At 32.9% G+C, this 17,097-nt stretch overlaps 1 protein-coding gene across 1 annotated transcript; it reads right to left on the minus strand.

Annotated features, from left to right (window-relative positions):
• Positions 1–1,836: 1,836 nt before the first annotated feature.
• On the minus strand, positions 1,837–14,152 carry LOC129747237 (uncharacterized). The gene is made up of 2 exons (XM_055741335.1): positions 14,076–14,152; positions 1,837–2,256 (listed from the first exon to the last, which is right to left on the minus strand). The coding sequence occupies exons 1-2, from the start codon at positions 14,079–14,081 to the stop codon at positions 1,858–1,860; spliced, it is 405 nt and encodes a 134-aa protein (XP_055597310.1). The 5' UTR covers positions 14,082–14,152; the 3' UTR covers positions 1,837–1,857.
• Between the last annotated feature and the right edge of the window lie 2,945 nt (positions 14,153–17,097).

Below are 17,097 nucleotides of genomic sequence, written 5' to 3' on the forward strand. Positions count from 1 at the left end.
TTACAATGCCACGGGATTTCTCTATGTATCGTTGGACCAACATCTTTTTGCTAAGTGTAAGTGAATCTCGTTTTTAAGCTTTTTTCCTCAGATTTAAGCTTAAAACAGAGGGCTGCAATGATATAGGATTTGTCTATGTATCGAGTGACCAACATATATTTGCTAAGTGCTAGTGAATCTCTTTTTTAAGCTTTTTTTTTCTTCAGATTTAAGCTTTTTTGCCTTGAGAGCATTGGAGATGAAAGTTCAAATCTGAGAAAAAAAAAGCTTAAATCAAACAAAAAATAGCTTAAATCTGAGAGATATGCTCCACACGGATTCTATAGCATTGCACTCCTGTGGAAAAAAGCTTAAATAGAAGGAAAAAAGCTTAAATCTGACAAAAAAAAATTATCTTTTAACCTCAGAGATGTGCTCCATGCGGGTTGAGTAGAATTGCATGGGCATGGAAAGCAAGGAATATTTTCTCGCTTCAAATTCCCTTTGCCCCAACAAGACAATATTGGCAATCCCCAAGCCAAACGCCAGAAACCCAGCAATGTTCGTTTGTTTTTTTTTTTAGATTGAGCGTGGCAGAAACACTAAGACAATTAACTCTTGTTTACAATTTGGCTCAGGTAGTACACTGGTGAAGCCGTCGGATTGACAAGTTGAAGATAATAGCTGTTGTAAGTTCGTTCTCAATACCCGACGAAAAAATAGTTTTCTTGATTCTGAGATGAATTATCCAATAGAATAAGAATCTCAAAGAATAATTTTCTTGTTTCTCTTGAATGTAGTGATCATGCATCATTTTGCTTGGAAGCTCGAGTTTATACGCCAGTAGTGCCTCCCAATCATATCATCTTTGGTATAATGCATGTTTCAGTGCATTTTTAGTACATTTTGAGTGTTGTTTACTGGTGCTAAAAATATGTGGAAGCTGTAAATTAGTATGTCCTATTCTTTAATTGCGTCGCTGATTAATTTACCAAATTCTAGTTTAATCTTTTGGTTTTCAAAAGACATTCGAAACTAATGAAACATAATCCGCTTACTTTAGCATAGCGCTCTATCTGTGGAACCAAAATTCCATACCAGTTTTACAATCTTTTAATTTCCTTCTACAGAAATATATCTTTTCTAGGGCCCCAAAAAATTATCTACACCAGTGGAAAACTTCGTTAAAAATTCTTCACAATTGCATTGTTTTGAATTATAATTTGTTAAACCGCTGCTTTTGTAGTGAAAAAAAACATATCCAAACAAGTGCCAACACAAACTAAATCTTGAGCCGCCCCGGAACAGGGCAGTTATTTATTGGGTCCAACAACAGGGACGGGTTTAAAATTGCTGATCCACTGATACTGGTCCATGCGAAAAGGGCTCTCGCCTCAAAACCCACATGCAAGCAATGGAAGCGCGGCAAGAATTTAGAGAACCAAAATAAAAAAAAAAGAAATTCCCGCGCTCATACCCACATTCATAGTGTAGAGACCCAACACATTTGTTCCGGGTGGTTCTAAATCGTAGAGATTTCTCCATTGTTGTTGAGCGCTGTTGTATACTGCAAATGCACGATGTTAATCAAGTCTAGTCGCGATGAAAGAGAACCCTTTCTTTCTTTTTTTATTAATCTGCAGCGTTGACACAATAGATGACATATAGTGGTGTTTTAAATGGAGGAATTATGTATGCAACAGTCTTTCTGATAAAGTCATCTAACTAGCTTTGCAGGATCATCATATAAGAATAAACTAAGTTAAATATTTTTAATTTTTTCACTGTTGTTTTATTTTGAATTACCAATCATATCTCTCATTCAAACTAAGGCCAACCAATCTCACACGCACTCGGTTTATTTTGCTTAGGCTAATTTTAATGGCGTTTCTTAATATGAACGGAAATTCCCACCGGTTTCTCGATGTACTTCTTCACGTAGACGGGAACCTTTTTCTCGACATGCACTGGATAGGGCTTGGGCACCTCAACGTACTCCTTGTGAATGACCGGGACCTTCTTTTCGATAAATACGGGCACCTTCTTTTCCACGATGATTGGAACATGCTTTTCCACCTCCACGGGGTAGGGGACCGGGATCTTTTTGGTTATGGTCACTTTTTTGGTAACGTGATGATCGTGGTGATCATCCAACTCGTAGATGCCACGCTTTCCGAGGGTTCGTGCTTCGGCCTTTGGTTCATCCTTATCTTCAGTCTTTGATTCGGTAGGAGCTGCAGCGACCAAACAAACGGTAACCAACAGAAGGATTAAGACCTAAATAATTACAAAAATGTAGTTAGGTATATCAAGTAAAAAATTTTAAAGCTTTTTTGTTGGAAAATATTTTTTTCATCACATTGTTAGATTTTTAGATGGAATTTATAACCATTTCTATACATATTTTGTACAAACTTTCACCAATTTCAGGCTAACCAAATCCCATAGTTGTAAAAATTAGTTCATATTTTTTGGTAAAGTTAACTCTTAACCCTTAACCCTCACCGTTGGCTTTCCTTTTTTTCGCTTAATTAGGTCGGAAAAAAAATATATATTTCTTCTTTTGTCACCCTTCCCCCTTCCCCTCGAAATTTGGTAATATTTTTTTATATAATTTTTAAATATTTTTTTTGCTAAATCATGATCCAAAACCAACTTCAACACAGAAATGCAATTCACTGTGCCCGATTATTCATAAATAACTTCTTAAGATGGTGTACCATTGTTTTTCGACTTAGACATTTTTCCTTATAAGTAATGAACATAACCCAAAAAATAATCAACAAATTCATTTTGAAAACGTTCAAATTGCACAACCAAATCTTAAACAAGAAAGTAAAGAAATTCAAGGAGACAAACACACTTAGAGTTTGTCTAAATCACAAGGCCGGATTAAGGGGGGGGGGGGCAAAAGGGGCAATCGCCCCGGGCCCCCCGGCTCAGAGGGGCCCCCCGAGGGAAAAAAAAGTTTTAACATTCCTTTAATCATACTACTTTTACTTTCTACTAATCTATGAAAAGAAATCAAAACTAGAAAATCGGAATGAAAACCTCAAATACAACAACTAAAGGGGCCCCCAGGAAATAATATCTAGAATAGTTTTTCTCTTGCATAAGTTAAGGGGGGCCCCTAGAGTAAGCAGGGCCTAGATTTTGCGAGCTAAGAATATCAAAATCTTGGTATTGATTTTCAAAAAATTTAACCCAAAATTTGGACAAAAACAATGTGTTATTATTCTGTACAGAACAGGGAAAATTAAGAAAAACTTCTCTTCATTTTCATTGCATACAAACGTCTTGCACAATAATGATGTTTATTATTATGTTAACTTTTCAAGTAATGCTTACTGTTCTAAAATAGCAGCTAATTTCACCAAAACTGACTCAAAGTGCTAAGAGAGAACAGAGAAACTTTCTGATCAGCATTTCAGAATCTTACCCGAGCAGTATTCGGGTTAATACTAGTTATTGTTATTACTTTTCACTTTTCGATCATTATTATTGAAATTTCCGTTGGTTTATAATTTCTCAACCCTTTCCTCTCCAAATTTTCGACAATAAAATCTTTTGAAAAAACTGTAGTTGCCTAAATTGGACCAAACAACAGTACAGAGTTTCTATATTGAATTTTCATGATGTTTTCTGTCTTAGACTTGAAATTCGTATTGAAATATTTTCAACTGCTTTTAAAATTATTATCAAAATGATCTCATAGTTAAGTGGCAAATATCATTGAGTGATTCTTTTAACATGAATATTTCTATGTTTTTATTCTTATCTTTTTCCAGATTCTATTTATTGACATTTTCAAGTCTTGTGTTGTTTCTTCAGCTACTGAAGTTAAGTTCCATGGTTTTTCTGAATTTTGAGGAACTCTTTGTTAAAGGTACTAAACTCTTTTTTTCAATCGATCATTTTTGCATTTATACCACTTTTGTCACATTTAGAATAACAATTTGATAACATTTTTTTTATCTGATGAGAATCATATTCATAAACATTTCATGAAGACGTTTTTTTGTGTTTCAGAGATATAAAATTGAAATTCACATTTGGTACAATTTCTGTCTTGGCTCTGATTGTAACTTCGAATCTCTATTTTTTTATTTAATTTATATTCTGTTTCTCAAAACTATATTTGAATTATTATGATTAAAGATTTGAGACACTGAATTGTGATTCTGAATCTAACCTAATTTTTGGGCTTGAATTCTGAAACTATTTTATCTGTATCTCTATGGAATTTGAATTCCATTATTTTGTTAATTTTTTTGTATTCAATGTTTCAAATCTTCATGATACTTCCCAATTGTAATGAGGTAAATATCTCACGATGAATCACAAACCAGACGATCAATGATAAAATGAAAATCATTTAAAATATCTATCCGGTAATTTTTCAAAATCAGAGCTTTTATTGTTTTAAAATGTCCAAACTCTTCCACAATGTTTGCACCTGATTAATTAATAATTTTTATTTGAAGGTACCAAAAACTATCTTCTACGCAGACAATATGGCTATTTGAAGACAGTAAACTGAGCTCATATCCAGTTCTTTTACACGTTAAAAATGTTTTGTTTTCTCTGGGATAGCTTTTGAAAAAAAATCGAATCATAGGGGCCCCCGATGGCTTAATCCGGTACTGCTAAATCAGCAATTGTTAAGCAAATTCTCAGCAAATAGAAAGGCTGAGTATTGAAGCATTTTAAACTATTAACGTGGCAAATATTAAGTTCTAGGCAGAATTGGAAGTTGTCATGTGAAAGTTACTTACATATTTATTTATAATATGATGATATGAAGATGATTTATCAAACTTCCGATTTAGACTTTGCACAGACAAATTTTTTCAATAAAAAATTGTAGATAATGGATTTCTGAATTTTTTTTTTGATTTTCAGGATGATTAGTAATTTTTTATTCAAATGGAAAATGTTGTATAAATTGTCAAAACACAAAGCCGTGGTTTTGGTATTTGATTTGACTTTGGCCTGTTTTATTTTTTTTTTCTTTTGAAAAAATGTTGCTCTTCAATTTTTAATTTTTTAATTTTCGATCAGAAATGTAAACATTTTATCTCAATAAAAATAATACTTTTTAATTCTAAACCTAAATTTTTTATCTTTTGCTAAAATATTTTCAAATACTCAATAGAATTTGCTTTATCTAGAGCTACGAATGTCCAACACGAATTAAAACTCTTTTGTGGGTTTCTAAATTTCAATTTCATTTCCTGATGATATCTGATTACAAAACATATTCGAAATCGTAATTCCAATTCTCAGATTGAATCTAAAATCTGAATCCCTCAGATAATTTTCAAAAAATATGAATCGAATGAAAAATTCAATCAGAACCCATGAATAAGCTCTATTTTGGTTAATAATTTGTTATGTCGATAACATTAAAGCTGATGAATTTGAATTCAAAATGGAATTTCTAAACATTTTGAATTATTAATCTTAATTTAGTTCCCAGTTATTGAAGAAAATTGTGGAGTTGCATCGTATTTTTGTATAGATGTTTACAATCAGAATAAGGGTGTGAAATCGAAGCTGGAATGTAAAACATTTTATAAAATTTTTTATGTTTCAAATATTTATTCCTGACCAAATTTAGATTGCAAATCAATTTTCAATCATAAACTGTTTATTGATTGTTGGCTTTTCTGTCTTGTGATAAAATTGTTAAAACACTGTTTAACTTTTTTTTAAACCGAAAAGCCCACAAACAAAGAAAAACATATACTCATTCGTAGAATAAAATTGGAATAAATAATTCTCACGTCTAACCTTATAATATTTGTTTATTTTTAAATTTATTTAACTCACACTCGTGTCCAAACAAATATTCTAATTGAAAGTTAAGTTTTCTTAGTTGTATACAGAATATGATTTTTGGAAATTCGAACTGAATAGTATACTACATATACTAAGTACATTTGAAATCAGATAATAATGGTCTCGTATCTAAGATAAACTATTGGTTTGAAGTCGATGTTGACCATTTTGTAACAAGTGAGAAAATTTTGAAAATTTGTATCAAAATTCTTGCCGGAAATGAGTTATTGAGACTTTCATTTTTGTTTTGAATCTTAATTTTTTCTCTTGAATCACAAATTTTGATTAATAATTTTCAATAAAACATTGAACCTCCAAGGGCGAGGAGGGGTCAACTCAAAAAATAGCTTGGATTCGGTTCGATTAAAAATTCTTTAACAATTTTTTTTACCAAACGGTGAAAAATGAACCAAAAGCAAAAAATAACCTGCAAAGTTCGGATAAGTTGGTGGTTTGTTTCAAACTCTAGTAATATTCTACAGTTTTGTCACAAATGTAGAAAAATTTGAAATCGATGATTTCCTTTTTTTGAGGTTAAGCCTCAAATCTAATATAAAAAAGTCAAGATGGTAGAAATAAAAGATGCATATTTGGGCTCAGCGCTTCCAAATTATGCAAAATCAGCTCGTGAATTCTTGGCACCTTGGAAAAAGGGTGATCGTGTTGATAAATTTAGTTTTTTTGTGAAGGGTCTTTCGCTGCACTTATGATTTTCAATGCTGAGCGAGAAACGCCCTGTAAAAAAAAAACCACGACCTTTATTATCGACTAACTTTAACGAAAAAGCTAACAATAAATATCACACATTTCCCGCCGCCCATAGTTTAGAGGAAAGCCTTTAAGGTCTTCAAAGCCAGCGGTCATGAGATCGAATCTCGGTTACGGCATACATAGTACACTTTCTGTGGGTTGATAGTTACCACGTTTTACCATGTGTAAGTTTCTAGTCATCATATCTTTAAAAGATGTACGCTTAGATTTTCTTCGCGGAAACATTAAATTTTTTTGAGATCCTTTATGTATTTGTGTTCGTTTTTTTAACTGTTTGTCTCTATAAATCGCGAATAGCAGAAAACAGGACAACAATTTATTCCAGCTACTTATGACTCATGTTCAGATCGATGAACAACTCAGGACTATGGCTAGGAATGTACGAAAAAAATTCGGACGCTTCATGTTCAGAAATCGTGTTATTTTGAAATACAAAATCGTTCATATAAGAAGCCTGCAAAAAAATTGTTCTATTGTATTTTATTTTGTTCATTTATAGAAGAGAGAGTGTTATTTGACTTTATTTGCCGAGTGTTGAGCTTATGTCTTTGTATGCCCTACCAACATAAAATTTTATGTCTTTAAAATTCCATAGAATGAAATAAAAGGTATTTAATGCTTAATTTTTAAGTGCCTATTTACAGGTGAAAAGATAAAAGAACGTGATCTGTTTTGCCCCCCTATACCCTTATGAAGAAGATGTGATTTTATAAAACAATTGCTTTAGGACTGACTTGGAAGTCGATCGATTTTTAAATAATAAAACTTAAAAATGGACACAACCACACCACACAAAGCTTCAGATTGTTTGACTGATTTATGCTCATGATATATAATTTTTTATTGAAATGTTCATTAATTTAAATATCTTTTTCATGTAAGAGGGTTTATTTGTAATTAATGTAACCTCAGTAGCATTTCATTAATCTTCAGGAGACAATCACATAACATAGAAATGTTTCCCAAGAGTTTTCCGGTTGAAAAACTATTTTGGATCAAATTAAGTTTCACAATGCTGTTTATTTCTCTGGAATCAGGGCCAAATAAAGCTTCACTTAGATGTCTTCATTGACGACAATTCAATGGCAGATTCGAATTTCTGAGAAATTGTACATCAGATAATTATGATTTCGGGTCTTCCAACCTTCGACTTCGATTTTTTGGGATTAAGGATCGTTGTTTTCCTACTGTACAATATTTTGACAATATTATTAACGATATTAAGGGGTTCGCTGTTGACATGGAATACAATTCTTTAAGATTTGTCATCTAGAAATTTAAGAAACAGGTTTTTCCAGAAAAATTTTAGATTCTTTGCATAAAATGTTGAGTTAATGATCGGGATAAAAGATTTCAAAAATAAATCTGATAAAAAAGTAGTCTCTCAAAGCCAATGCAGTTGAGGTGACTTTGACACTTTTCAGACAATGCAAGTAGCCTGACTTTCATTTTAACATATGTTTTTTCAACAAGTTAATAATTTAAAAAATTCAATTTTTAGATTGACGGTAGAAAAAATAAACATCTGGAAATATAAAGTATCTGTGAATAATTGAATAAATTATCAAAAATCAACATTGTGTGCAAAAAATATGAAAATTCTGAATAGAAAAAATGAAATTGGAGTACAGAAATTACTAAAATTACTAGTTAAATGTAAATATCTACTTATTCTTAAAAAAAACATTTCATATCAATTGACAGCTCGAGTTGTTTCAGTTGCATGTAGTCAATGAACGTGTTCAATTTTGTATGACAATTTGTATGGAAGAAGACATTTTCGCATATCCAAGAAATTCAAATAAGTTTGAAATTAAGTTTGTTTTACATTATTGGTTTTGCATATTCTTTAGCTTAATTTTTTGCCAACATGAGAGAAAGCAAAGTATTTCATGAAAAAAGTTATAACCATTTCAAAATAAAAAATCGGAATCAATTGAAAAGTATTGTAAAATTGCAGGATTTGCTTCCTGGAGCCTTGAAATTAAAAAATATTTACCCTTTTTTGAATTTTTTGTATGACAACGAATATCATTTCTGGGGAATAAATTAGGTTTAGTTACTAAGAAATATTTTAAAAATCCAAAATTATGTTTTTTTTAATTTTAAGTACATCTCTGATGGTTTTTAAATGAAAATTTGGATTTTTCCGTACAACCCTCCTTTCTAATTCAAATCACATTGTCATAAATCAGGGCTTAATCAATCGCTTCCAAAATTTTTATTGCTATTTTTGCCTATTAAAACAACTAAACAATGATTTTGGAGGCAAATGAATTTATTAATTTGAAATTTCCAAACAAATTTTGCAGAGGAATTATGTACAACAATGGGGCAGGAGGAGATTGAGCGGACCAATTGTTGCACGATCCGACATTTTTTCTGGTTAAGTATGGATCATAATTTTTATTCAAAATCATGGTGTTAAAATTGTCCAACAAACGTTTTGTATAGAAAACTGATACTAAAAATGTTTTTCTCTGACGTAAAACCTTATTTACCGTAGAAGGAATGTTAAGGTTTTTGTTAACAATAAGCACAAAAACCGCGCGAAAAAATCAAGAAAAATTAAAACTGTCATAAGATACACATTTAACAGCAGAAAATATCTCAAAAGTCTGATTTCATCAGAAAACATTCCAAATTAAATGATTCAGTATTATTTTTGAGGATAAGTTGAAAAACAGCTGAAATATTGACAATTTAAGTCATGCTGTGCAACGATGGGTTAGGGGACAACGATTGCAAATCATCCTATATGGATTCATTTTCATAAATATTGTTTTTTATTCACATTTCTTAAAGTAATAAAAAACCCCATACTTTGGTTTAAATAATTGATTTTACTAATGAATATAAAACAAAATTGAAGTTAAACAAAAAATAACCATATCGCATGCTCTTCCTAAATCTTTCAGCGACTATCTGGCCGGGATTCAAAAATTGAATCAGTCTGTAAAATTAGAAACACATTGTCAGCGTTCTTGTCGGATTCATGCAAAATAATCTACTGAAATTTCTATCAAAAAAAGACAAGTAATGGAAAAGTCAGCAAAACGAATCAAGACAGCTGGTTTCCAGCAAAAATTTGGATTGCTGGACGTTTCTAGTAACTTTTTTTCAGCTAGAAATTGAGGCAAAAATGTACACAGTAAATTTTAGCCTCGATTTCCAGCAAATAAATTACTGGAAAATTCCAGCAATCCAATTTTTTGTTGGAAACCAGCAAACATTCTCCGTCTTGCTGATTTATCCGGCGCTTGATTTTCATTGCTGAAAAACCAGCAATCGATCTGTCAAACTCGAAATTGTTTATATTTTTGCACTTTGTTTTTCGTTGGGCCCCAAAAGTGATTGAATCCATATTCCAGCGATGGAGCATTTAAACCATAGGTATGTTAATTTTCGAAGAAAAATGAAGTATTTTGATAAAGAAACTTTTTTTTTTCATTTCAGATGGAGTGTACGGATTCGTGGCGAAAAGTGACCAACCCACAAGCAGATATTAATCTTGTTATAAAAATTTGAATAAATGTTGCTCAAGAAAAATTCACAAACAAATGTCTTTTTATAAATATGACTACCATGGGGGTTTGAATTTAAAATCTAATTGAAAATCCTTAAAAAATCCAGATGTTTTTTGAAAAAAAAAATGCTGATTTCTAGCAATTGATTTAGCTGGATCTCCAGTTATCTAGTTTGCTAAATATTTCAGCAATCAAATTTTGCTAGAAACCCAGCGGGACAAAATCCAGCAAAATTTTGCTGGTTTCCAGCAAAATAAATCTTGCTGTGTCTACACAGTAATTTTTTTCTTCAATTTCCAGCATTAAAAAAATGCTGGAATTATCCAGCAATTAAAATTTTTGCTGGAAACCAGCAAACATTCTCCGTCTTGCCAATTTTTTCAGCATTTAATCTTCATTGCTGAAAAACCAGCAATCGATCTGTCAAAATCGAATTTGCTTTTGCTAATTATTTTTCGTTGCGCCTGAAAACTGTTTGACTCCTTATTCCAGCGATGAAGCATTCAAATCAAAGGTATAATTTATTCGAAGAGATAAAGTATTTCGCCAAAGAAACTAATATTTTTTGTTATTTATTTCAGATGGAGCATAATAACCAATTCTTGGCCAAAAGCGACCAATCCGTTGGCATCCACTGTTATTTTTAATTATTGAAAAATTTAAATAAATGTTGCTCAAGAAAAATGAACAAACCAACTTTTTTTAAAAAAATATAACATGGTGGTTTAATATCGAATTTTAGATGTAACATGCATTTTAAATTCCAAAAATTTCCGTTTGTTTTTTTTGCAATCTGATTTCCAGCAATTGCGATAACTGGTTTCTAGCAATTAAAATCAAAATTGTGTGAATGTTTGCAAAAAAGCCAGCTGGACGTAATTCAGCAAAATTTCGCTGGTTTCCAGCAAAATAAAATTTGCTGTGTAGAAGCCAAAAAATCAATCATGAGACGCATTGCAAACACTCTTAATATAATTTTTTTTCTTCAGTTGTTAATTTTCGGGGTAGATTGGGGAAAAATCCTTTGCTAATTTCTATGTTGTATAATCCACGAATTTTTAATGCTTTGATTTTTGTTTATTTATTAGGTAGAATTTTTGTTTTCTTTCTCGAAAGCTCATTTCAACCGAAGGCTCAGGAGCTATTGCTTTTATTGCTCCTATTTGTAAATGCAGCCCTGGATTACACTTGAGATGTTAAAAAAAACCTAAAAGTAACTTACACTGAGGTTTTTTTACCCGGCTTTTTACGCGGTATTTTTTTACGCGACTTTTTTTTACGCGGATTTTCGAATAAACGCGGTTTTTAAGAAAAATATTCTAAGACTTTTTCAAAAGAAAACACTATAGAATCTTTTTGTAGTTGGGAAAATCTTAGCTCTGGGACTAAGAACGTGATACATGAGACCTGAGACCTGAGACCTGAGACATGATACCTGAGACTTGAGACCAGAGACATGAGACATGAGACCTGAGACATGAGACATGAGACATGAGACATGAGACATGAGACATGAGACATGAGACATGAGACATGAGACATGAGACATGAGACATGAGACATGAGACATGAGACATGAGACATGAGACATGAGTAAGCTTGCCAGACTGCCCGGTTTTATCCGGGTTTGCCCGGATATTTGATGCAAAAATTCTAGAAAGTCCGGTCCGGCCCGGTTGCCCGGATATCGTGAAAAAAGTCCGGATATTGCCCGGATTTTTTCACAATTTTCACAAAGTAACCAAAAAAATATCAAAGTTTCTGAGTAAGTTTCAGCAAAATCGATTAACGGTATGGAAATTTTCAACGGTTGTTTCAAATAATTTCGCTGATTTACTTTTATAAACCTTTAAATATTTAAGTGTTCCAAAAAGTTTTTGGAAGTCTGCAATTGTATTAATGAAATATTAATTTATTTTTTTTTTGCATTTTTTCTTTGCTTTTATATATAATAACACCTAAATTTTGCCCGGTTTTGCCCGGTTTTTGGATTTGAAAAATTGAAATCCATGCCCGGATTTTGCCAGGTTTTTTTGAAAAAATGCCCGGAATTGCTAGGCCCGGATGGGAGTGGAAAAAATTCTGGCAACCTTAGACATGAGACATGAGACATGAGACATGAGACATGAGACATGAGACATGAGACATGAGACATGAGACATGAGACATGAGACATGAGACATGAGACATGAGACATGAGACATGAGACATGAGACATGAGACATGAGACATGAGACATGAGACATGAGACATGAGACATGAGACATGAGACATGAGACATGAGACATGAGACATGACACATGAGACATGAGACATGAGACATGAGACATGAGACATGAGACCTGAGACATGAGACATGAGACGATCTGAATTCCACAATGTCAAATAAGCCTCACTATATTCTACTATTCTATTTATCGTATTGATTTTGTTTTTTATCTTAAAAATAAACTATCATTGTACGCAAATTTTTAAATAATCATGGTTCTTACGCGTTTTTTTAGAAACGTACTTTTTTGCCCGGATTTCTTATTTTTTTTCACGCGGATTTTCGAATTAACGCGGTTTTTTACGCGGATTTTCGAATTAACGCGGTTTTTACGCGGCAAAAAACCCCCACGTAAAAAAAAACTCAGTGTATTTCGAAGAGTTTAGATAACATAAGATAACACAACAGGATGAATATTTCTGCAAATTAGACGAAAAATCTGACAGTTAATCTTCATTCAAACATATCTTAAGGAGCATTTCGGGTTCAATGATTCAAGATGGATGTGAGTAGTCAATCAAGCTAAGCTAAGCTAAATTAGACGAAAAATCTGACAGTGTTGCCAGTTTCTTTTCATAAAAATAAAACGCTCTGAACTATTTTTTCGCTATTTCTACAGCTTTACCATCTTCGACAAAGTTGTAGTTAGAGAATCTTCCAGCAAGCCTCATAGGAAGAATTTCATTTGCTTTGCGTGAGAACAATATTTTCTAGAAAACCCAAAAACGGTGACATTCTCCGAACAAATTTTTGCCTTTTCCATACAAAAATTCAAATAAAAAATTGTTTACCTAAATCTCATTTTTAATATTTGCCAAAATTTTATCGATCATTTTCACCAAAAAAAGACTTATAAAACTACAGGCTTCTTGAAATTCAAAAAAATGAATTATGGGTTTCTTTGATTGATAATTTTTCGGTGATTTGTTTGGGATTAAATTAAATCTGCTTTTTTTACGTTTCGGCCTACTGAGCTTAAGCCATCTTCAGAAAAAAACAGGTTTTGCCGCGTGTTTTCCTAACAGCCGTCTCTTAATATTTGTAATATTAAGAGACGGCCGTTAGGGAAACACGCGGCAAAACAAGTTTTTTTCCCCTAAGATGGCTGAAGCTCCGTATGCCGAAACGTAAAAAAAACAGCAGTTTTAATTTCGTCCTAAATAAATCACCGAAAAATTATCAATCAAAGAAAACCACAGAAAAGTGCGGTGATTAAAACCAAACAACGAAAAAATGAATTTGACACACCCGAATCACTGAAAATAAGCACCGTTTAATGAGTTGAATAAACTGTAGGATTCTACGGCAGGCGGTCCTCAATCTGCCAAAACAAAAGGTGCTTTTTTCAACTCCTAGTCAACAAGTTTAAGTTAAATTGAGTTTTGGCATTATTTAAGGTGAAAAACCCAACATTTGAATGAATGTAAAACTTGAGGATTCATTTAAACATCATGTTTATGTTAGATCAAGATGATACATCTATCCTACAGTTGTGTTTCGCATAACAAATTGTTTTTGAAAATGCGTACATTCGTTAAAAAAGGGGTGCCCTTATCTCCCCTTCTAATATTTAAATGGTTTTTCTTATGAATGACTTCATTTATCGCCAAATAATTTGACAGTTATGTTTTTCACTAATAATTTAAAACACAATTTCAATCTACAATCACTACAATTGCTCAACTCACTTTCATGGCTAATCTTTAACTTTTGTCCACCGAAAAATGTAAGCTACTGCACTGGGAAACTTGCACTCGATAACTGATGACCGATACAGTTTGGAGCTATAGTTTATATAAAGATTATTTATCAACAAGATGGAAAAGGTTTTCGACCATTGCAGCCACCAAAGTTCGTCCTCAAAGATAAATTGAGCCATCATTTAAGCTGTTCGGTTTCGAGACGGTCACCCATCCGTCAACCGTGTCCAGCGTACGGTGGCACCTACGATGCCAACAAAACTCAATCTCCCCTCATATCGTCTAGTTGAGCTCCACAAATTTTCCGCTAATCGTTTTAACTTTGCGACTAATTTATTCGCTGAGCAGCATAACCCACTCTTGATGTTGAAGATTTGCGAAAAAAGTATTGACCTTAGACGAAAATCTGTTCATACATTGGTTCACTTAAGTTTTTTGGCATAGAATAAACCAGTAATTTTACTTACCTATAGCAAATTAAAACTAACAAATAACGGTCGAAAATATTTGCTAAATACTTCTTCAATGGGAACTGTAGCGAAAATTATATTTTTTTCAAAAGTGAACCACTCTAACTGAACACGTGTGGGTGTTTATGTTACAATATTTTTCTTCCGAATGATCCTATGACGGGACAGTGTGTGACCGGTCATCCGTCCGTTCCATCCATGCTGCTACAGACGATGGCTTAGCCGGTTGACCTCCGTCGTTTAGCCATGCGAAAATGGAAATAATTTAACATACATAAATTGAATTATGCCAAACGTAGACACGACACGCACTCTATAAAAGTTGAGATATCTTGGTGACGTTGAAATTCAAGGAACTCAAGAAAGTGTTTTTTAATTTTTTTCTTGAAAAAGTGTTTTTTTTATTTCTGAACTAGCATAATCCTCAGCACGTAATGTAAGGTCCAGATACAAGCATTTCTTTCATTACTATTTCTATGATTTCCAGTCGACCAGTAGATTTGTAAAGAAAATTTCTATGAATAAACGTGTTTTTTCGAAGTTCCTAGAATTTCCGATAGGAAGCTTCCATATATTCAACATGTATAGCGTAAAGCACCCGGACATTCCGGAATCCTCGATCAACTTTATAATAATCTCGTCGCGAGTTCGATTGAGCTCCACTGGTGATAAAGTTAATCCTCTTCTGCATGCGAACCCATATAAAGCTTAGTTTATTAAGAAATGGGACACTTTCTTTTGCTGATAGCTAATTTTCTTGTTTTCGGACATACCAACTTTTTACAGCATTTTGTTGCCCGTAAAAAGTACGATCCGTCCTACTTTTTTTTAGAATAAACGCGTAAATATCTCAACGATGCAAGAGAAAAAAAAATATTTTGCACCAAATTTGCCGGCAAAACCATTGAATAATCCAAAAATTTCTTTGCCCGAGTGATGAAAAAGTATGCGAACACTGTCAAAATTTTTTTTAGTATATTCAGTGTATTGAATCCGTTGCATTTTTCCGACAATATTACCTTAAACATTCATCAGTGTTTACAGTCGCCACTTTTTATTGTCCTTCAACTTGAAATTGAAATAAAATTAATCCCTTCGTTTCATGAAGTAACAAATTTGCAACCATTAATGTATAAAAAAAGTGAAAAATCGTATTCTATTTTAATTGTTTTTCTTAATGTACACATCATTTCTAACTGTTTAAAACAATTTTAAAATAAAAAAAAATCATTAAATGTAGGGTTAAGTATGCACAACTCCTTTGCTTAATCTTCAAACTAAAATTTGAGGTTGTACTCCATTTACCCGAAAACCATTGCCCAGAATGAAAAATCCCCAGAATTCCAATCGCCAGAAAGAACTAATCCCCAGAATTTTTTTCCCCAGACGAACCATTCCCCAGAAAAATTTTCGCCAGAATGTACCATTTCCCAGAAATTTTTTCACCAGAATGAACCATGTACTAGAAATTTTTTCGCCAGAAGAACCATTTCCCAGAAAATTGAAAACATTTACCCTTACTAGAAATTATTTTAAAAAAAGAATTGATACAAAAAAACATGGGGTTTCATAACTTCATTCTTTTGCGGCAAAGCCGCAACCAACGAGGATGAAGGGGCTGAGGCGGCACAAAGCCGCCGAAGCTCCCAAGTCCGAGGAGGCCGCCGACCCGCCGTCGGAAGCGGCGGCCCTAAGACATTGGTCTAGATCTGCCGGGGCTTCCTAGGTCTGCGTGAAAGCTAGGGGTGATCCCTTAGCCCCGTCCGCCACGCGACAGCGTGAAGGACAAAACGTCTTTCAAGTTCGAACGCGCAGCGTGAGGAGTCGGATACCAAAACGGTTTTTTAAAGGACCATGGTAAGCATTGAATCAATTAAAGTACCCAAACCATAAACAAAGCACAGTATTGGTTATAAAATAAATATCGTTGGAAAATTTCAAAGTCGTAGTTTCATTTAAAAAATCATTTTGAAAAAATTAATTTCGAATCATATAAAATATTCAAGAATTCATTAGAAAAAAAAAAACAAATAAAAATACTAGGGGAAAAAATCTGGGATTTGTGCCATTCTGGTAAATGTTTCATTCTGGGGAAAAAAATTCTGGGAAATGGTCCATTCTGGGAAAAAAATTTCTGGTAAATGGTGCATTCTGGGGAATTTTTTTCTGGGAAATGGTTCATTCTGGGGTTTGATTTCGGGTATTTGTCATTCTGGGAAAAATTCATTCTGGGCAATGGTTTTCGGGTAAATGGGATACAATCAAAATTTGATACCAAGTATCAATTGACTGCCTCCCATAAAATTATTGCACAAAACACTGACCTATTAATGTCTTTTACGGTTCCATGGTCTGGAATTTGATTATTGAAATCAATTATCCGACTCATAAAACTCCCTTTTGCGATGTTTTCTATTCAAATCAGATGTATAATAACGTCATTAATTTGGTAACAGTTTATATAGACGACCGCTTTTGCCGAAACGTGACTCGGAACATGCTACCTGAAATCAATTGCTAATATCTCATAACTCCCATTT

The sequence above is a fragment of the Uranotaenia lowii genome, chromosome 2 (assembly GCF_029784155.1).
Source record: "Uranotaenia lowii strain MFRU-FL chromosome 2, ASM2978415v1, whole genome shotgun sequence".
In the NCBI taxonomy this organism is placed as follows: domain Eukaryota; kingdom Metazoa; phylum Arthropoda; class Insecta; order Diptera; family Culicidae; genus Uranotaenia; species Uranotaenia lowii.